This window comes from Crinia signifera, chromosome 5 (assembly GCF_055691185.1).
Source record: "Crinia signifera chromosome 5, ASM5569118v1, whole genome shotgun sequence".
Lineage (NCBI taxonomy): Eukaryota > Metazoa > Chordata > Amphibia > Anura > Myobatrachidae > Crinia > Crinia signifera.
In genome coordinates, this window is record NC_139221.1 from 253,372,675 (window position 1) to 253,395,149 (window position 22,475).

A 22,475-nucleotide genomic window follows, 5' to 3' on the forward strand; every position below is an offset into this window, starting at 1 on the left:
ACTCCTTCCTGTACAACAGACAGGTTGGAACTAGTGATTATGGAGTGTGATTCCTTCTTAATGACAATATGTCTCAACATTCATTCTCCCCCTGGCCATTTGGGAAGTTTGTACCCCTAAAATAGATTTCCCCATATGCCTTTTTTGGGGAGTTCAGTGCCTATTCCAGGGGTGTATCACTTTTAATAAGTGCTCTTATTGAAAGTGAGAAAAAAAAAGTATTTTTTTTTTAAGTTTTATTTTGAATGTGTTAGTCTATAAAATAGCCCATGGAATTATGGAATTTACATTTAAATGACTATACCTAATTTTACACTGAAATAAAATATATTAATTACAAAACATGTTTAAAAGTTTTAAGAGCTAATCAAAACTGACAAGCAGTGACTGTGAAGAGTAATTGGAATCTTGCATAACTGCTTGTTCCCCAGCCCAACAATTGCTCAGTACTGACATCATTTAAAGAGACACCTTTCACAAAAACTGGTTTCTTACCTGTTTTTCATTAATCGCACCTCCCTCTTCCGCGTTGCTTCTTCTGCTACCTGTTGGGGACTATGCAAGTTTGTTGGTGCAGCTGCCACTACTACTCCTTGTGGCATGGCCGAGCTTTGTGTACGTATCTGGTAAGCTGGCATCTCTCCAGTGGCAGCTGCAACATAAAGAGTTTACATGTTACCAAGATGCTTCAGTTACGCTGAACTGGTTACCAGCGGATTACAAATAGTCATTTGAGAGAGATAGATAGATAGATAGATAGATATATACACACACACACACACACACAGTCCAACAAGAGCACTCACCAGATTGCCAACAAAGTTGCAATTAAAAGGTTTAATACATCAGTATTTAGTCTGTCGACGTTTCGAGCCTCTCAGGGCCCTTTGTCAAGACCATGTTCAAGATGTTTCACAGCATCAGGACATGATGTCCTGATGCTGTGAAACATCTTGAACATGGTCTTGACAAAGGGCCCTGAGAGGCTCGAAACGTCGACAGACTAAATACTCTGAACATTTGGTGATGTATTAAACCTTTTAATTGCAACTTTGTTGGAAATCTGGTGAGTGCTCTTGTTGGACTGTGTTACTATATTTGGCTGTTACCCCCTTTGGGGACTGCGGCCTAGGATTTGCACCCCAGTAGTTGGATCTGTGGATTGGGAGTGCCAGCTCCTTTCGCTATATGTTACACCTCTGTACATTTGAGGTCTCAAAAAGAAACATTTAAAAAACAAAAGAAGTGGTGTCCTCGTGTCATTCAGGACACGCAAATGGCACCATGAACAGATCTACCTCAGGGTTGCCTGCCTGACCATCTCCTTCAGGGAGAAAATGTGGTACTTGTTTCCTAGCACGGCCACAATCTTTTCCATCGTGTACCTTAAAGTTAAGGTACACGATGGACGCGATTTCCTTTGAAATCAGGTCCATTTTGCCGGCAAAGGCAAAATCGGGAGCATCGCGTCGGTCGCGTGCATTAACATGGCCCGCGACTGACACGATGGACGCGATTTTGCCATAGGCTTCAATGTTAAAATATTTTTAACATTGAAATCGGGAGCATCGCGTTGGTCTTGTGCCATTATAATGGCACAAGATGAGATGGACTTGATTAAGTCCATTTTACATAGCAAACAATGTGAAATGGGCCAATATGACCCATTTCACATTGTATATGGCCCCGTCATCGTTAAAAAGTTAAGTAACCCCATTGTGAGTGTCACCCCACGATGGACGCCAACCCGAAGCTTGGCGAGCGCAGCGAGCCCGCGAGGGGCGGCGGTGCGCGTCCTCCGACCTTTTCATACCCCTACTATCCACGCCGGCGTGGAGTTGAGAATATAAAGTGTGGCGAGCGCAGCGAGCCACCGAGTGAAGTTATACGCGTCCGCTCGCCACGCTTCGGGCTCGGTGGCTCGCTGCGCTTGCCACACTTTATATACTCAACTCCACGCCGGCGTGGATAGTAGGGGTATGAAAAGGTCGGAGGATGCGTACCGCCGCCCCTCGCGGGCTTGCTGCGCTCGCCATGCTTCGGGTTGGCGTCAATCGTGGGGTGCCGTTGAGGGGGTAAAATTTGGGGTCTGGGGACTACTTTACATTGAATCCAATGTAAAATAGGGTCCCAGGGGCCCTATTCACATTTGATTCAATGTAAAAATTGGGTCGGTCGCATCGCATGCGATTTGGTCACATGCGATTTTTCCGACACGATCACCCCGATACAAATCGGTGTGGCCATGCTAGGAAACAAGTACCGAAAATGCTCTGTTCCTGGACTTCCCTGGTAATATAGGATAGCCATCACCTGTGGGGAGCTGGGTAATTGATAAGAAAGGTGTTTCACCACAGGTGATGGCAATCATACAGGAAGAGAGCATTTTATCCCTGAGGGAGAGGGTCAGGTAGGCAACCATGGTCTACCTATTTCAGCTATTGCCAGTAACTGTGATTCAAACACAATCATTGCCTGCCTACATTGGGTAACCCAACTGATCACTTAATTTAACGCTATAATACTGCTGTTGTTTGTTTTGTTTTTTTTACAATCACTCGTTCCACTAAAATAATTTTTTTGGGTAATTAAAGGATTCCTGCTTTCTTAATGATGTAATATGCTCAACACCACCACTGCAATATGTAAACTTTCTGAAAAGCAACATATAGAAATGAGGCAAAGATATTCTATGGGACACATTCAGTGATACTGGTTTAGTTTCACGGCGGCAGTGCGCGCCACTTTGTGTTTGAATCTTGGCAGCTTGCCAGACTGCCTTACTTCTCTAAGCTACATTATCAGCGTCGTGCATGTTTGAATCCTGGCAGCTCGCCAGCTGCCTTACTTTTGTAATCTACGTTATCAGCGTCCGTAAGTGTAGTCAGTGTAGGCATAGTCTTCGGCATAGTCAGTGTAGCGTAGTCTTCGTATTTACTGAAGTGTCTAGTTCTAGCATAGTCATCGTAGTCAGAATTAGCGTACCTTTCAGAAACAGCGTCTAGTTCACGTGGCTAAGTCAGTCAGCTGGTAGATTGAGCGGTATGCAGGTAGCGTAGTCAGTCAGCTGTTTGATTCCGTGAGAGACACACGTATATTACAGTTATGGAGAAGCTGACCATCTTCAATCTGCCTCAGACTGAGGAGGAGGCGGTGTCTTTTTTGCAGGGCCACAATGTCCTACCCGAGAGCCAGACCTGCCCCAATGGACACCCAATGAGGCTCAGTGTGAGGGAGCGTATGTGGCACTGCCATATCCGCAGCTGTGCCAAAAAGGTCAGTTTGAGGGCAGCACATTGGTTCAGAGGGTGCCACCTGACCTTCGTCACCCTCATACGATTTGTATTCTGCTGGGCAGAGGAGATGGCCAGCATCAAGTTTTGCCAGCACCATCTCTCCATATCCCAGGCAACCACTGTCCAGTACAGTAATTTAATGCGGGAGGCCTGCACCATCGACCTCCTGTCACAGCCTCACCAGCAAATTGGTGGGCCTGGCACCATAGTTGAGGTTGACGAAAGCCTCTTCGTCAAGCGCAAGAGCAACGTTGGCCGCATGCTGCCCCAGCAGTGGGTTTTCGGGGGAAACTCTAGAGAGACCGGAGAGTGTTTTCTGTCGGCTGTTGAGGGGCGTGCACGCGCTGACCCTGCTCCCCCAGGCAGGCAAGTTGACGCCGCAGAGCCAGAGGCAACAGCGTCGACTTCAGCTGCTGCGTCGTCTTCAACTGCTGATTATGGCGCTGCAGTTTCTGAACAATTACTTTTTTCTAAATTTCTTTGTGTCTTTTTTTCTTCTTCAAATTAATTGTATTGTTATTTAATCGTTTTTTCTTCATTCATCTTCTTTATTATTCACTAAAAACAAGTTACCAGTTAACACATGTTGTCATTACTGTCTCAGGTGTATGATATGGCAGGTGTGAATGTGTTCCTGAAACAACCCCACTATCCACGCCAGCCCGGAGCGTGGCTACCGACCTTTTCATAGCCCCACTATCCACGTTGGCGTGGAGTTGATTTTATACAGTGTGGCGAGCCACCGAGCCTGAAGCATGGCCAGTGGACGTTGATAACGTCACATGTATTACGCATCCCCTCGCCACGCTTCGGGCTCGGTGGCTTGCCACACTATATAAATTCAATTCCACGCCGACGTGGATAGTGGGGGTATGAAAAGGTCGGTAGGAGGCGTACCGCTGCGCTCGCCACGCTTCAGCTGGCGTGGATAGTTGAATAAACAAGGTCGACAGCTGTTAAGTCGACAAGTGTCATTGTTAACAGATTTAATAGTGTTTTGCACACTGCACCCCTATACCCGACTAAAATTTAGATGCTGTAAGGTCTAAATTTAGATGCACCCTGGTTAGCGGAGCATCTAAATTTAGATGCTAAAGCGTCTAAATGAGCAGTTTGCAGGCGCTGTACTTAGACGCTATAGCATCTAAGTAGTAGATGCAAAATTCAGACGCCCCCTTTGTTAGCGGTTTGCCGGGGTGTCTATTTCTCTGTGGAACTACAAGTGCCACAATGAGCGGTCAGCGCTGGGCTGCCGTGGAGTCAGCGTAGGATGCTGATGACTTAGATTACAGAAGTAAGGCAGCTGGCGAGCTGCCAGGATTCAAACAGGTGCTACGCTGATAACGTAGCTTAGAGAAGTAAGGCAGTCTGGCAAGCTGCCAAGATTCAAACACAGAGTGGCGCGCGCTGCCACTGTGAAACTAAACAAGTACCCATTCAGTTATCAGCAGTGTTTACTGCATGGGTAAATCTCCACAAACTCTTTCAGCATGCCTGATTGATGCGTTAGTAGTTGCTCAGATCGGATAGTGGATATACTCAGCACAGAGTTCAATTATATGACATCTAGTTAAAAGCCTGTCAAAATGACGGCTTAGTGCCCATCTGCTCCTACCTCCAATCTCTGTCTTCACAGCTCCCTCTCTCCATATCCAGGAAGTTTGAAACCTATCATTTTGGTTTCACTTTCTATTAAGGAGTAATTTGGTCCGTCGTGTGGCCTCTAGTGGTCCCTGGCAGTACTTCACCTCAAATAGTTGAGGATGATTTAGCCTTTTATATGTAGTAATGTATGGTCAAGGCCAATAACTGTTCTGTCTGCCTGAAGGTGACTTTGATCTCACAGTCTATGGCCAGCATTATATACATGGTAAGGGGTGCAGTCAGCTTCCTGGCGTTAAATATACTGATGCTGGCATCCTGACTGCTTTCAGAAGACCGGCACTGGATCTCTGAAAGGATCAGGATGCAGATACCGGAATACCGATAGCCAGAATATCAACAACAGGAATCCCGATAGATGAGTATGTTGGGCATATTAGACTCAGACCAGGGAAGTAGTAGGTTTAGGCATTAGTGTGGGGGGGGGGGGGGCAGGGCAGCCATCAGCGGGGTCTGCGGGACTCCAGTCTTGGGCACAGACAGAAAGGGGGCCCAGGACTGGAGTCTATTAAGTATTATTTGTCATAAACAAAGTTCACATTTCCTTTGAGGCAATATGTAGGTTGAGTAGTGCGGCCAGTGCTGCCGACAACAGAGGTCTCACCAGGCAAGCCGGGGGTTCAGGAAGGGGAAAGGGGGCCCTGTATATGTAGTCAGTACCGGGCCCCACAATTTCTAATAGCAGTTCTGGATGGGGGGGGGGGGGGGAGTATACTTACCCAATACATGTAAGGATTCCCTCCTTCAGGATACCGGTGTCACTATTCTGACCACCAGTCATCCTTATGTATCCCATATGGTAAAGACAATACATAGTGGTCATTTAAAATAGATGCATCACATCATGAAATGCGCATACAATGAGCAATGCATGCAGCAGCAGCAGCAAAATTCAATTAGATATGGCAATCCATGGGACACACGGCACGTCAGCACTGGCAAAAGTGCATAAAAAGTGGGGATATCATCCTGGACCCCCAAAAAGTAGCACCTAAAAGATTACCATCATAAAATATATAGGATGCAAATAGTGACCATAATAGTACTGGAGGTTCTAAAAAAAAAAAAAAAAAAAAAAGTCACATTTCTGCAAAAATACTTTGAAATGAATGGTGAAAACGTGATTAGCAGAAAATGTCTTTACAGTAAATGTCTGCAACGGTATTTTTTCAGTGTATTTAGCATGGAGAGACCCCTATCTTTATATCTGCTGTGGTTCCCCCATTTCTGACAGCAGCCACAGACCCATTAGGTTTCTATGGGGAAATTGCCAAGCTCAGTACTGCCATCATGGTAGCTGCTGTAGCCTATGGGCTACATTTTAAAAAAATTGCTATCCAATGGAGGTAAATTTTGGCAGTATGTAATTTCTTATAGCTGCAAATAGGGGAGATCAGAAATGACAATTATTGGGTCTACAAATAAATAATTGATCAATATGCCCATTACAAAGGCTGTGACCTATTCACTGGACAGCTCTACTAAACAAATGCTCTCTTTCAGTACCTGATGATGTCAGAAGTTTCTGGCAGTCACTAATAAACTGAAGCTTTCAAATCATTCACCCAAAACAGTAGTAAATATGTGCTGATGAAAAGCATTTGCTGAATGCACAAGAGGCGGGCATCAGAATGAAGCATTTTATAGTAGAAGTGTTGTATTCTGTAGCAATATGTGGGATAGGAGGAAAAAGTGGATTTTGAAAATGGCTGCAAGTAACCAAGGGGTCGATTTATTTTGTGTTGTTACCCATAGAAGTCAGATTCTTTAATTTCTAGGATGCAATAAAGAAAAGCTAGACAGAATCTATGGGTCATACCACAACTAACTGAACTAGATCTACTCACAAGTCTTTATATTTTGACCAGAAGCAATGCTATTCTAGAAGCACACAACAAGCTGGCAGCTTTAATGAGCAATACTGAATTTTCTGTTTTAAACAAATAATATTAAGCTTTGGTTTTTAGGAATGTAAAGTGTAATAATACTGTATGACATGTGCACCCACACATACAGCGAAGCTATAATGTATCGAGAGGTAAACAGAACAAATTTGAGACAAATGGAAGTGAAGCCCACTGGTGGCAGGAGTGAGGACAACATTCACTTTGCACAGAAGTGTAAGCAAATATTTGCACTTCTGTTTAAAATGTATACTAAGCAGAAAATAACAACAAAACAGTTACTTATTTGGGTTGAGTTATTGTTTTGATGTTTATGCTCACACCCTATGCTGGATTTAGAAAGCGGTCAGACCTTAACTTAACCTGTCCACAGACACCAACTCTGAAGCGGGTGTGGTATATGGTCCAGACAGACGGGATCCCGACAGTCTTTGGGCTGTTTCACACAGTACGGTTCCTGCCGCACGGTGAAATCCCGTACGGTCAGGGAGCCGCGCCGCACTCAGAATTTTATAATGGCAGGGATGGCCACAGCCCGGCAGCCGTCCCTTCCAGTGGTGGGATCCGGCTGCAACCGTGCGGCCGGGCCGTGGCCGTCCCGTGTGAATGGACACAATAGTGTCCATTCACAACTGCTGAGTGCGGCACGGCTCCCTGGCCGTACGGGATTTCACCGTGCGGCAGGAACCGTACTGTGTGAAACAGCCCTTTAGCCCGACGTTGGAGTCCCGACTGGCCGGACTCAGACAGCAGGGCAAGCGCAACAAAGCCCCTTGTGGGCACGGTGGCTCGCTACCTATTCTATTCTCCCACTATGGGGGTCGTGGACCCCCACGGGTAAGAATAGCCAGTGGCCGTCGGGATCACGAGTGTCTGGGTTTTCACTGTTGGGATCCCAACATCGGGGTAATGGATGTCGGGATCCCGACTGTTGGGAAACTGTCCAGCACCCCTCTGAAGAAACCATTTCCCAACATAATAAAGCAGGCTGTTCTGAAGAAGGAAGGGGCAGAGGTCCTGAAACATTGAATAAAGCACAGTGGGGCAGATGTATTAAGCCTTAACAAGAGATAAATGCAAGGGTGACAAAGAGAGATAAACGTCCAGCCAATCATATCCTAACTGCCATGTTACAGGCTGTGTTGGAATAAAAGTCAGTAAGGCGCTGATTGGCTGGACGGTTATCTCTATTTATCTCGCTTGCATTTATCTCTTGTTAAGGCTTAATACATCTGCCCATTAATCTTATACCTCATAATCCAATACTACCAACATGTCTGTGGGGTGTGGGAGTACCAAAAGGAAACCCACAATACAGAAGGAAAACAAACAAACCCACACAGATATGAATATGGTAGCAATTAAAAGGCAAGAACATCAGTGCTGGGTGGCAGAAATAATAACCACTACACCAACTGTAAATCAGATAGACAGACCTATAGATAGAGACAGACAGACAATAAAAAGGGGTATGGGTCATTAGGTTGACAGTCAAAAGGACGACCACTATGGGTCGACATAATCAAAAGGTCAATATGAAAAATGGTCGACATATGTTTTTCACCTTTTTGTCATCTATGTCAACATAGGTCAACATGGATACCATATCAGTGTACCGCGTCCCGTCGCATTGCTTGCTATACTTCAGGGAAGGTGCCTCGCTGCGCTTGGCACACTATTACATTCTCCCTCTATACCCACTGGGATGGTAGAAAAAACATCATGAAAAACTCATGTTGACCATTTTTCATGTAAACATTTTCCTTGGGTCAACCAATAGTGGCCTAGGCACTTTGACTTAATGACTGCATACCAATAAAAAGTAGATTTGGAGGAGTGTGGTATTATGCAGGACCAGGAATAAAATGCCCAATGTTTAATGTTGTGATTTACTATGGCTCAGATGTAATCATAGCTACTGGAATGAAGTTGGATGTTTGTTATGATTGTCCCTTGTCTGCATACAAGAAGTGACCCTAGATTGCATGGGTAGTACATTTAGTTTTGGGAATGATGCAGGTGTATTCACTTCCTGTATGAGGGTCATAGCACATTCTGGCTGGACACAGACAATAGTGCTCATAGATTTTCATTGAGAACATCACTGTTGTGGCCACCATAAAAATATTTTATTTCATTCACTGGGCGGTATTCAATGACCTGAATCGTTGGTCACAGCGATTCAGATTTTACATTCGCCAGCCATTCACCGGTTTTTTACGTCGATTCGCCAAGCGTCGGGAGTCGCCGGGACTAGCTGTGTCACCCTATTCAACGTGGCTGAGAATCGCCGCCCCCAACGGCGATTCTCAGCCAATCCGGCGTTTCCCTAAACAGCTTCAGTACTGTAAGAAATTGCAGTGAAATGCAAGAAAAATGCAAATTACCCTGAAAAAACTATTCCAATACAGCAGACTGCAAAAGCTGTGTAATCTCCTCAAAGGCCAAACGAAGGAGTGAGGTGGGGAGGAGAATCATGGGTAAGTGAGGTGCACCATGGGTAAGAACAGTGCGTTGTGGGAGAAAAAAAAAATACCAGAAAAAATTAAATATATATTTGTATAGCACTTCTACGACCATCACATCACACAAGGGCAGCAAATAATATTATATTACACTTGCAGAGTGAAAATAAACACTTAAAACCAATTATTTCACAGGTTCCTATAAAAGTTCACCACAAAAAGATGACAAGGGACACTCGGTGAGGAACGGCGATATGAAACAAGAAATAAGAATCGCCAACCTCTCATTGAATACACTTTTGGCGATTCATGGGGATTCCCGTCGACTACCGGCGAATCCCCATGAAAATTCCTATAGACAAAAACCGGCGATTTGTAGAGAATAACATTTGGCGATTGGGGCTTCATTCACCGGTCGTCATCGGCGAATAGAGGTCATTGAATAGGGTGATTCGCTTTTTCAGCTCCAAAAATCGCCGGCACACACGAAAAAAACACAGAATCGCCATAAAACTTGGCGATTCTGCCTCATTGAATACCGCCCCAAGTATCAGAAGTGGCTCATAGTGAAACACCAGACTTTAGGTGCCCGTATACAGTACAATTAAGGGGTGAAATGCAATGCTCGCTCACGTCACACAGTACAAATAGTCTGCCGCACGTACTTTTTGAACTAGATAGCATCGCATCTAATTCAAAACACATGGTGCTTTAGCCCATTGCATGCGTTTTGAACTTGATGCGATCAAGTTCAAAATGCACTGTTAACACTGCACTGTGTTTGGGCAGCATTTGTAGACCTGGTCTATCAAACTGTAATGCTGGAAGATGAAGTCAAAGTAGGGATTTAGTATATCCACAGTAAAAAAATAATAGCAGGTGTATAATCCTTGCAGTAATATGCCAACCCTATACTGTAAACCTCTAATATTTCTATTAAATACAATCCAGCTATCTTCTTTCCCCCCAAAATAATCTCAATAATATTTGTTTAGTGTAAAGGCTAGCTTAGATGATAATTACCACATTTTGTCAAGTTCCAAAGTAAATACTAACATAAAGTAAAATAAAAAAAAAACAATCCCACATTTGCCAATAGAACAGTGCACATATTATGTTGCCAATGCTCCTTCAATTTGCAATAAGAATAAGCCACCTCCAGGAAAGATAATTTCTGACAGCATAAATGACCAGACCATCCACTACAAGTATAGGCTGTATAAGCTTTTGAATAGGCACGATCCCTTTCAGGTTACCAGGTGTGTAAAGCGGCCGAATCCAGCATGAAGTTGAGGCAGAGCAAGAACTCGGCAAAGTAGCAGCAAGTCATCCAGAAGATCCCCCAGCAAAACTCACCCCACATGATGTTCCCCAGCAGAGGAGTACTGGGTGCAGGGGACGCACAGCCAGCAGCAGGCAGGAGCAGCATGATGCATCACATCACTGAGTCACACAGTGTCAGCCCGGGCTGCTGACGTCAATCTGCACCGTGTTTACAGTGTAACATTTCCATTTTCTCCGGCTGTAACCCGATTCCAGGAAACGGCATGACGTCAGACTTGTCAGCCCAATTAGGGGAAGAAGGAAGACTATTAAAGCAGCATATTACTACTCCGGCTGGGAGGAGGAGCGGTGCAACAGGCGGTGTTGCTGCTGCTGGTAGGGGGCACAGGCTGGGTACTGGCGGCACTCCCGAGTCGCATGCATGGCTGCACCACCTACGCTGCTCATCTGCTACCAGCACACTGTGTGGAGTCTGGACTCTAATGCTGCAGGACTAACTGCCCCAGCAATGCCCTATGCATGAACTTTAAAAACCAGGAAAGCTGCATCTGATGCACCACGGATCTCACACTCACATACCAAGTGTAATGTTCCCTACCTACCGTAGTCGTCTCCAGTTACCGCCATAGCCAGAGCGTTACTAGTGTCAGTGCGATCACACCACGACTTAATAAGCGCAGACGCTGATATCACCGTGACGCCATCGCAGAGTCATTAGCATGAGAAGAGGAGCAGCGGGAGGGTCCGGGTGACATATATAGACAATGACGTCATAGCATAGCAGGAGGAGGAGAGGAGTACCAGCGTTATTAGGATCTGGGCATAATATTAGCAGATGGGGAGACTGACAGTAGCGACTGGTGAGTCACTGTGGCCTCTTGTCACGTCACGCAGGACATTTTTCGCCACACTATGGTGCAGATGTATTGACGGTAGATAAAGTATCATCCAAACAGCCGCTGTCAGTTTTCAAACTTGTAACATGGCAATAGCTGCTTAGTACATTCCCAACACTGTGATATAAATGTAATGATGCTGCCTATTCAAGCAGAGAAACCAGTGCATTTTACTGGACACTGAAAATGAACTTTGTTCCATTTTTTTTGTATTCCTTTGTGAAAATATTACAATGTCAATTGATGATATTTTAGAACATAGAATCAGGCATAGACCTGTGCCGTGAAAGGGTCAGGACGTGTCCATGTAAAATAGATATAATTTCACCTGGGAAAAGTACAGATATGAATGATTACAGGGCTGCGTATGGAGTGGGGATCAGGTCGATTGGTATGGTCGACAGTCATTAGGTCGACACTGCAAGGTTGACATGGGTCTAGGTCGACAGGGGACAAGGTCAACACAAGCACTAGGTTGACAGTCAAAAGGTTGACATGGGGTTTTTCACTGTTTTTTTTTGAGCTGACATATGCTGACAGGCGGTATTTCATGCCCTAGGGCAGTGGTTCCCAAACTGTGCGCCGTGGCTCCCTGGAGTGCCTCGGGACACATGCAGGGGTGCCCTGGGTTGGTAGTCCAGGACCAACTAAAATTATTAATGGTTAATTATTTATAAGCAAAACCAGTGCTGGTGGCTGCCAATCATAAAATGTGTACAAACAGAAGAAATTCCTGCCCTTTTCCACATAACTGACCCCAAGAATAGCATATAAATCCAATCTAATTAAAATAAATTTGGCCTAGGGGTGCCGCGAAAAAAATTCCTATACTCTAGGGTGCCGTGATTAAAAAAAGAAAAAAGATTGGGAACCCCTGCCCTAGGGCATTGTGGGAGAATAAAATAGTGTGCCGAGCGCAGAGGGCATCGTGCCCTAAGCATGGCGAGCGGACGTGGTGTACTTAATCCTGTGTCCATGTCGACTGTGTCAACATTCGGGTAAAAAAAAAAAAACAGTGAAAAACCCCATGTCGACCTAGACCATGTTGACCTAATGCTTGTGTCAACCTAATGCCCTGTCAACCTTGTTCCATGTCTACCTAGACCCATGTCGACTAGCCAATCCATACCCTGGAGGTGCATTATGAGTAAAATGTTAATAAATAAAAAGGTTAATTGTTACAATTACCTTGTAATGTTTGAAGCACAACAATAATGTGAAAAACACAAATAGTAGTGTGTTGAAAAAAATAACTGGTGGGATTGTCTGAAATATTTTTTTTCAATTACATTAAAATAATTAGCAAATTTGAGACTGGTCAGTGCTTCCAGGAGGAGACTAGAAAAGTAGGCAACCCTGTGGTAAATATCATGAGCAGTATTTATAAATAGAACACTTTCACTCCAAAAAGACATTCTCCTCAATAATTATACATATCCCCACACTCTGCCACATGACTGTGATATTACATAGATTGTACTATACATTTTTTCCCTTGAGTTTTATACTAGTGAAAAAGATGTAGTCTGTAGTCATGTGGGAGAAATAATTGTCCTGCCATCATTTCTACGGGGGCTACTGTGCTGTCGAATTTGCCAAGCTCTGGAATGCGAAACATGCTAGAATTTGGCCTTGCAGAGATGGTGTTAAGCCTCTTAAAACTTCCATCATCAGGGGCTGCGGCAGATTAAGTTAACAACAGGGCGGGTGCTAGGGTATCTGGCGCCCTCCTGCAAACCATAAATGTTGCGCTCTTCCACATTGCCATTGCAGCAAGCTGTAGCCCGTGTGTGGGAGCATATGCACCATGCGATCCTATGGATCTTGACCAGCACAGGGCAACGCCATTCTGCTTGCTGGGTCCCACCCTGTGATGTGCCTGCAACATTTTTCAGGCACATCACTGAGATGCGAGTGGTTCGCTACACAGCTGTGAAGCCAGACGCAGGCCAGCCATGTTTTTGGTTGTGTGTGACATCACCCAGCCGTCTAAGCCCTCTCCCCAACATGCCTGCGTTGTTTAGATCGCTCACATGAAATGCTGAAGCGATGCCCCCGCAACAGTCCATCAGCCGCTGTCGCCGCCCACCCTCCCTGTCTCCTAAGTTGCGTATGCATGCTCCGGCACACATGCATGTGCAGAAATGTGGAAGTCGCCAAATAGTAATTTCAACACTTCAGGGTTACAAGCTGAATCTGGCCCAGTTCCTGGCGGCTGGTGTGCGTCTCACACACTTGCGTCCATTGCGCAGAATGGGGTGCGCGAGCGTCTCTGATGCACACACGCCACAGTCGCCGGCAGGGAATCTTTAGATTGACAGGCACAGCAGGTAGGACTGGAGCAGGGAGGAATGGGTAGGAGGTGGATCCTGACATTCAGCCAGGCACAGAGTGAGGACCGTGGGGAGCAGATGCTCATTATGTTGGACAGGCTGCGGAAGCCGGGAGCTAACTAACTAGCCACTGAAATAAATGACCATATGAAGCGCACTGCGCAGGGTGTAAGAAGAGCTGGGGAAGAGGGGCATAATGTATGACAGCTGGGCGGACAACGTATAAGGGTCCTACAGCTGAGGAAGAGGGGGCTGGACGCTGGAGAACGGTTCACTGTGCAGCACAGACAAGCTCTTCATTCATTTTGCCCACTGTCATATCTACAATATGCAGTGCAGGCAACAGTTTTGGCAGAGCACCCTTTCAGCACGGCGCCTCCCTGCAGGACCAGGGCTGCAGGTCCCGATGTTGCATGTACACGTGGAATAATATCAGTAAACGTTATCGATCAGTGATATAACCGGGAGCTGCTGAACAGGCAGATCTTTTGGCTATATTGCCAAATTGACCCGCAATGTCCATAAGACATCTTTAACTATGCGGGGGAACGCGTATCTTTAAATATATTGAGTGTACACACTAGACAATATTGTGAAGGCCCTTTCTGAGCAATACTGTTCACAATATCCTCTAGTGCAGGGATCGCCAACCCGTCGCTCGCGAGCGACGGGTAGCTCTCTGGGTGTTATGCGGTAGCTAGCGGCGTCACTTTGCGGCAGGAGGTCAAATGTGCAAGATAGTGACCTCCTGCCGGCGTGTATTGGTTCCTCGCTTGGAGGCAGGAGGTCAGAAAGTGACTTCCTGCCGCTCCACGATCGTGCGGCGTAAGGTGACTTCCCAGCAGGAGATTACACGCCTTCACCACCTCCCGTAGCTGGTAACTGTCACTTTGCTGTTTTTTTTTTTTAAACTCTGCAGAGAGCATTTGCCTGTGACTCCCATCCGCATACAGCTTTCACTGCTGTATAATGGGCATCATGTGTGGGTCATATGTATAATGGGCATCATGTTTGGGGCATATGTATAATGGGCATCATGTGTGGGGCATTTGTACAATGGGCATCATGTGTGGGGCATTTGTACAATGGGCATCATGTGTGGGGCATATGTATAATGGGCATCATGTGTTGGGCATATGTATAATGGGCATCATGTTTGGGGCATATGTATAATGGGCATCATGTGTGGGGCATATGTACAATGGGCATCATGTGTGGGGCATATGTATAATGGGCATCATGTGTTGGGCATATGTATAATGGGCATCATGTGTGTGGCATATGTATAATGGGGCATCACGTTGTGGGGCATATGTAGAATGGGCATCATGTGTGTGGCATATGTATAATGGATCATCATGTGTGTGGCATATGTATAATGGATCATCATGTGTGTGGCATATGTATAATGGGCATCATATGTGGCATATGTATAATGGAGCATCACGTGTGGGGCATATGTTTAATGGAGCATCACGGTGTGTGGCATATGTTTAATGGAGCATCACGGTGTGGCATATGTTTAATGGAGCATCACGGTGTGTGGCATATGTATAATGGAGCATCACGGTGTGGCATATGTTTAATGGAGCATCACGGTGTGTGGCATATGTATAATGGAGCATCACGGTGTGTGGCATATGTTTAATGGAGCATCACGGTGTGTGGCATATGTTTAATGGAGCATCACGGTGTGTGGCATATGTATAATGGAGCATCACGGTGTGTGGCATATGTATAATGGAGCATCACGGTGTGTGGCATATGTTTAATGGAGCATCACGGTGTGTGGCATATGTTTAATGGAGCATCACGTTGTGTGACATATGTATAATGGAGCATCACGGTGTGTGACATATGTATAATGGAGCATCACGGTGTGTGACATATGTATAATGGAGCATCACGTTGTGTGGCATATGTTTAATGGAGCATCACGGTGTGTGGCATATGTTTAATGGGCATATGTGTATCACACCTCCATTTTCCATGGCCGCACCCCATGTGGCTACAGCTCTTAGAGAGCTAACCATGCCCTCATATTGGAAAAAATGGGGGATGTAGCCTCGCAGGAGTTCCACGGTAGTAGGTGAACCCTCTAATTTTGGGCGTGTGCCGATGTCTCCTCTCCTCTGCCTCGTGTTGGGAGGTATGTTTGTGACATATTGGACATAGCAGTGTGTGGCATATTGTGTCTGGGGCATTGCAGTGTGTGGCATAAGGTGTCAGGGGCTTTACGGTGTGTGGCATAATGTGTAAAGGGCATTTTTTTTGGATATTATGCAGATTTTTTAAAATTTTTTAATTTAGTAGCTCTTCGGGCGGTTTATTTTGTCGCGAGTAGCTCCCGCCCTGAAAAAGGTTGGAGACCACTGCTCTAGTGTGTATGGGGCTTTAGCCTATAGCGTGTTTTCAGATTTATTTTTGGGGAGAGGTTCGAATCTCTCCCCAGTATGCATGCGCCAGCAGATGTTGGCACATACTCCAATCGTGGCACTGATGGGTCAAAGCAGGAGGTAACATGAATGCATTGTGATCATATTACTTCTCACTGGTCACTGGGACATGCTCCTATTACAACCCCTACTTCAGTGACTCTGAAACAATGACAAACAAATAATAAATATGCCCCTATTAATGAGTAACTAGAAATAGAGACTAGTCACTAATGCAATGTCTGGCTATGGGGCTAAGCTGTGTTGAAAGGAAGTCAGCCATAATTACTCCCACATCATGGGCGGTACTCATGTTTGTATGCACAAGCTTAAGCATGTATGACTTTCTTGGCTTCGCAACTGCAGATATTAGCAAGTCAACCCGCCCCAAGACCAGGGATGCCCAACGAGCGATCACAAACTCATTCGTAATTACATACACATGTGCAGCCTATAAGCAAAAAACAAGGAACATCGGTTTTAAGGGTTGGCCTATGCCTTCCAACGTATACTGAACACAGCAATAGCCAAGCTCGCAACAGAGATGCACACCTTGAAAATAGTAGGGACACACCTCCATGTTTGCAGCCACTCCCCATTAATACCGCCATGGGGTCACTTCCTGACAATCACTTTCCCATTAAATCATTATTGAGGGCAAGACCTTAATGCATGTGCAGTTCGATCTCAGCACATGCGCAGTCTGACAATCATTAACATCTGCCATTGCATACAAAAAGTAGGTCTTGTGTGCAGGAAAGTAAATGCATGTACTGTACACAGAGTTTTATAGGTGTCATAGACCAGCCCTATTCTTAGAGTAAAAAATCCATCAGAAAGCAGGCATATTTACTTTTCTATACAATCCGCACTTCTAGTGACATGCCCACTTTGACATTAGGTTGTGTGTGTGTGTGCGCGTGAAAGCCATCTCATGAACCAGTTACAGCCCTTCAGCTACAACTGGATATGTGAAGGAGTTGCATATGAATCTGCATCGACCTGGCGTAATATAGAGAGTGCTGGGGATGCAGTGCAGTGGCTCCCCCCCACCACTGCTAGGGCTGCGGTGCCCTAGTTACGCCACTGAGCCTATTGTTCTCCAGAATCTGTAAGTGTGCAATATCAGCACTGAGAAAGCTGATGGACGCCCACTTATTGTGCTTGTCCAGTGCCACGCCCTCAGCTGCGTAAACAATTCCAGAATCTGTAGTCAAGTAATATCTGTCCTGCTTGCTCCTTCTCCCTCTCTATTTCTCTCTTTTCCTGACACTGTGGACAGGATGCAATAAAGTCAGAGTTGGTGGCAGTGTGGGATGACAGCCCAGCTCTGACTTTTTTTAAGGAACAATTATTGTCCCTTTTTAAAAAACATATCAGAGATCTTCAGACATCCCGCCCTGTCTCACTTGCTCTTATTCATTGTTTTCCCCATAAAACAGGGTTGCCGACTTTTGTCATCTCCTCTACGGGAGAAGCCCGGAGAGGAGACTTTCAGAAGGACTTCAGGGGGCGTGGCTTGAGTTACATCATTAAGCAATTACGCGATTGTGACACTTTAGCCCCGCCCCCTCCTCGGAGATTGGCAGATCAGGTTACTTAACTGCAGCGGTCAGGGGGGAGGAAGGCACAATCCGAAGACAGAGCGGGGTCCCCCAGAATCTGGGAGGATTTGCCCACCTTTCCGGGGGGACCGGGAGGGGCACTCGATTTTCGGGACCCTCCCGGCCATTCTGGGAGGGTAGGCAACCCTGCCATAAAACCTCTCTCTCTCTCTGAGATGATATGAACATTGCTCGGTGCATACACACTGAACGATTTTCCTCCTGGCAAGCGATTTTCACAGGGGGTGGATGACTGTCTATAGCAGAAAGCCATCCACCCCGTTGCTCATTTGCTTTTAATACCAGCAGATGAGTGGTAGTGGCTGGCGTGCGCATCACCGCTCCCCTGTATACACTCCCTGGCTTTTGTGCTGAAAGCAGCTCAAACAACAAAACTGAGCTGCTTTCAGTTCAAAACCGTCCAGTGTGTATGGGCCTTTAGCCCACAGTCTTTTCAGTGTGGGGTTACCATAGACTCCGCCTTATAACACCACTAAAGAAATATTGTGCAATAGTATGTACATTGCAATAAATACATTGACTATTCATACAATATTAGCTTCTTTTTTTATCACAATCAAAACAGCACAAAATAAAACCTATTGCACATATTAAATGTGAATAAAATTCTCATGGTCCCAAAATACACTTAATAGAGCAGTCATCAAATGCATTCATACATATAGGATAAATGGTGAAATTAGTGCATATAGTGAATTTGGCATTATTCAGATCAAATATTACTACACAGTAAATGTTTTTAGTAGCACACGTTATATAGTGTTTTATATACCATCTAAGCAGTGGTTTAGTTTAACATTTTACATTGCTTTTGTCTTCAGTATAATACAGTGCAAAGCAAAAACCCTCCTAGAATGTAAAGGTTTACAAAAAAGGCATGGTAAAGGATATTCAAAATGTTAGTACATAACCTAAAAGTGCATGGATTAAAATGTATTTGAAGAGCATGTACTATGCAGTTTTCTTTACATTTAAAACCTGTGGAGGTTTTTTTTTGCCTTACCCTGAACCCAAAAAATAAAAATAAAGATAAAAGTCTTGCCTCAGAAGTACTGCCAGATGAATACTTAAGCTCAGTCGCAAAGCCCTCGGCATGCTAGAAAAAAACAGGGCTATTTGGTGAAATTCAAGGACAGGTGTATGTGGACACATTTTTAAACAATTATACTTCATGTTTTAAATCAGAAGTCTTGTCTAGAGGGGAATTCCGTACACCTGTCATTCCCGATCTCAACTGGTTTTTGACACTCACCAAATAGTGGTGTTCAGTCTAGGCAGTTGTAGCAGGGCGCTGCACCCTGCCTGACTTTTCAAAGGCAAAACACGTCCTGTCTGTTTAGCCGGGCCAATCTGTCCCTGCCACCGCTCTCTGGAGCACTTGGGGGAAGCCCAGCACCTACGTAGGTTAACGGTAAAATCTTTCATTTCCAATGAAGTGTTATTGTTTTAATGAAAACAATGCATAAAAAGCCCATTTTGGAGCCCTGTGCCAGAAAGAGATCTGGAGCCTCCCACACATTGGGCCTGGTTCAGAATTGTTAGCAAAGCAAAAAAGCATACAACTTGACAAAACCATGTTGCACTGCAGGAGGGGCAGATGTAACATGTGCAGATATATTTAGATTTGGATGGGTTGCATTGAAACTGAAATCTAATTTTCAGTGTAGCAATAAAAGCAGCCGGTATTTACCATATACAGAATAAAATATAACTCAAACAAATCTAATATTGTGCACATGTTGAATCAGCCCCGCCTGCAGTGTAACATGGTTTTGAATCAGGCCCATTATGCCAGGTAAAGCCCCTTCTACACATTTTGACATTGGACAGGCAGCTGAAGTGCTGCCCGTTGTAATATACAGTATATTAGCTACTGTGCTTCCACCAGAGAATGGGCCAGGCCCACCACTATTATTACACATAACCGTGAGCAGCAGCTCATACATATGCAGACAATCATAGGGGGATGTGGCTGGTGTGTCCACTGGACAAATGTGCTGTGGGCTGAGAACCTTCTGCACCACAGTTACAGCCCTGATAAAAGACGGTCACACTTTCGTTACCACATGGCTTGAGAGAAAAAGTAGACAGTTCTACAGTTCTACACTTTTTTCCTTCTGTTAGTGCATATGTATAAAACCAAATAAATTTTTACTGCAATGTTAATGCACACCCAAAAGGACATATTGATAGGAACTAATCCATTTATGGGTTGCAAAATTTGCACCTGAAAAAAATAAATAATTTTTTTTGCTGGAAAGAAAACTTAAGGGGATAAACCTTTAGATACAGTGCGATAAACAACCTGTTATGCAATTACAAGTTTATGCATACTGGGACAAAGTACAAAAGAGGAAGCGCTGTAGAGTCAGAGCTTGATTTACTCTAGTGTAGGCAGGAATAGATTCAGGAAGGGAAGAAACGAGTACGAATTACTAAGCAATACCTCCCAACATAGGAGGTTTGTGAGACACTGTGCGTGGCAAAGGCGCACACCCGACATTTTGGGGTGTGGCCTACAATTGCGATACTCCTGCGAGACCATGCCTCCGTTTTCGCCGCTGTGGAAGCATGGGCAGCGGCTCTGTGAGCTGCTGGCCATGTCCCCTGCCCCTCTGGCTGCAGGAATAGACGCTGTATGCATGTGCACAGTGTCTATTCATAGGACACTGCCAGCACTGGACAGGATGCGGGAACGTCCCAAAAAAACGGGTTGGTCCCACGAAAAAGCAGGACAATTGGGAGGTATGATTGAGGGTATCATGATGAAAAAAAACAATAACAGCAAAACCTTCAAGCCACTATGGAAGTCGAGTTACACACACGCCATTTTAGGATAGTATGGCCGCCATTTTGGTTCGCAGAGTTGCGCAAATAAAGTTTCCATACCCGAGTATGCGTGGCAAAGTGGACCAGAAGAGTAGCCATACTATCACACATAAATTCATAAATACATACTGACCCTAAGTAAAATATAGTTAAAGGTTTAGAACGCCACACATAGCTTAGTTAGCCCTGCATACATCTATCTGTATCGTGTTTAGTACCGTTCCGTTCAGCTCATTATGCGAAGTATTCCGGTCATTGCGAATATATCGCAATGTACATTGCCCGAGAGATATGGACATAATCCATATTCCAGAGACAGTTTCTGTTGTAAGTAGTTAACAAAGGAAACTAGCTCAAACCGGTTCTTATCCTTGCTGACGCCGAAACCACCAAACAAAGGACTCTTAAAGTTCACTCCCCTGCACCTGGTCAGACCAGGTACAGCGTCTAACCTCCAATCACAGTGGACCGGACATATGATCTCTGACCAATGAGAATGGCCTTTGACCTCCCCCTTCTGACCCTATAAGATAGGCGACCCAGAGCAGCCAAACTCTCTTCGGCACATCTACTTTCCCTGGACCTTCCTACCGGACTATAGTTCATTCCTGAACGATAGTGAGCTCTGACCGGACTGCGCTTCGCATATTTGATGAGACGGGTAAACGGTTGCATTAACGGTATTTATCCTTATTGTATTGATTGGCTGATTGTGTCTTGTATCTGTTTTCTCTCCCCTTAGCAGAGTCTGTTTAGTATTCATTGTTAGTATATTGTATCACCTGTTATACCTGTTTATTCTTATTTCTGTAACCCCCTTTTGTCCATTAGGGACTTAAATACAAACCTTTTACGGAGTTCTAATCTCCTTATTCCTATTCAGTGGTCGTGTCTGTTTATTCGCATAATAGCGATAAGGTATATTGCGGACACAGTCCGATAAGGTATATTCGCAGATTAGAGACAAAATACTGCGAAGGAATCTCTGAATAAGGTATTGGTTCTTGGTATACATAATACAATAAAAGGTGCGCTACGCTTTGTTCGCACGTAGCTAGGTATAAAGGGTACGTTGGTTGCGGACTTATTACGTAACCAACGCTTTTCACTTATCGTCACTCTGGTTATATTTTAATCACCATTAACAATTGGGGGCATCGTCCGTCCGCTCCACATTCCAGAACTCAGTACCAGGCGTGCGACCCGACCTATACCAGCAAAAGGGTGGAAGTATTTATTTTGTTTCCATTGCTGGATAGGCCGAGTCCGCGGCGGTGCGGGGTTCGGGAAGTGCTAGCGCTGAACCCGGAGTACAATAAGTGAAAGCCACGCGTGTTAAAGCATATCATACCTAAGTGTTTAGTAGACTGTACTTCTGCCTGCCACAAGTAGTTTAACGGGGTATAGTGTCTTGGGCTGCTTGTTTATTATAGTATATGTACCACGTGCGATAAGGTTCGCACACGTGGAATCTGTGTTTATTATAGTACATAGAGGATCCCCTCTGTGCAAAACTATAATTGTTTATTGTTAGTTACCGCAAAAACAGGGACCACGCCACGTGGCGACAAGTCCTGGACCTTTTGCAGTAACGTAAAGCGTCTATTGTGTATTACGCAAGGTGCGCGCGCACGTGCCCATATCGGGAAATTTTCGCATCTTTGTACGTGATTTACGGATTAAGTGCGGGATTTATTTCGCATCTTGATACGTAACTTTCGGACGGAGTTAAGGGATTTATTCCAC

The 22,475-nt window shown here is 45.0% G+C and overlaps 1 protein-coding gene across 5 annotated transcripts in view; it reads right to left on the reverse strand.

The window, feature by feature from the left end:
- CREM (cAMP responsive element modulator) overlaps nt 1-22,475 on the reverse strand; it is a 59,294-nt gene that overhangs the window by 2,347 nt on the left and 34,472 nt on the right. For 2 of the 5 annotated variants that reach the window (XM_083188815.1, XM_083188814.1), the window contains exon 6: nt 496-652. In XM_083188815.1, coding sequence (XP_083044941.1) covers nt 496-652 — 157 coding nt within the window. Of the gene's footprint in view, nt 1-495; nt 653-10,583; nt 10,836-11,213; nt 11,353-22,475 lie in introns of those variants that run through there. The other 3 variants (XM_083188817.1, XM_083188816.1, XM_083188819.1) reach the window with 3 other exon arrangements.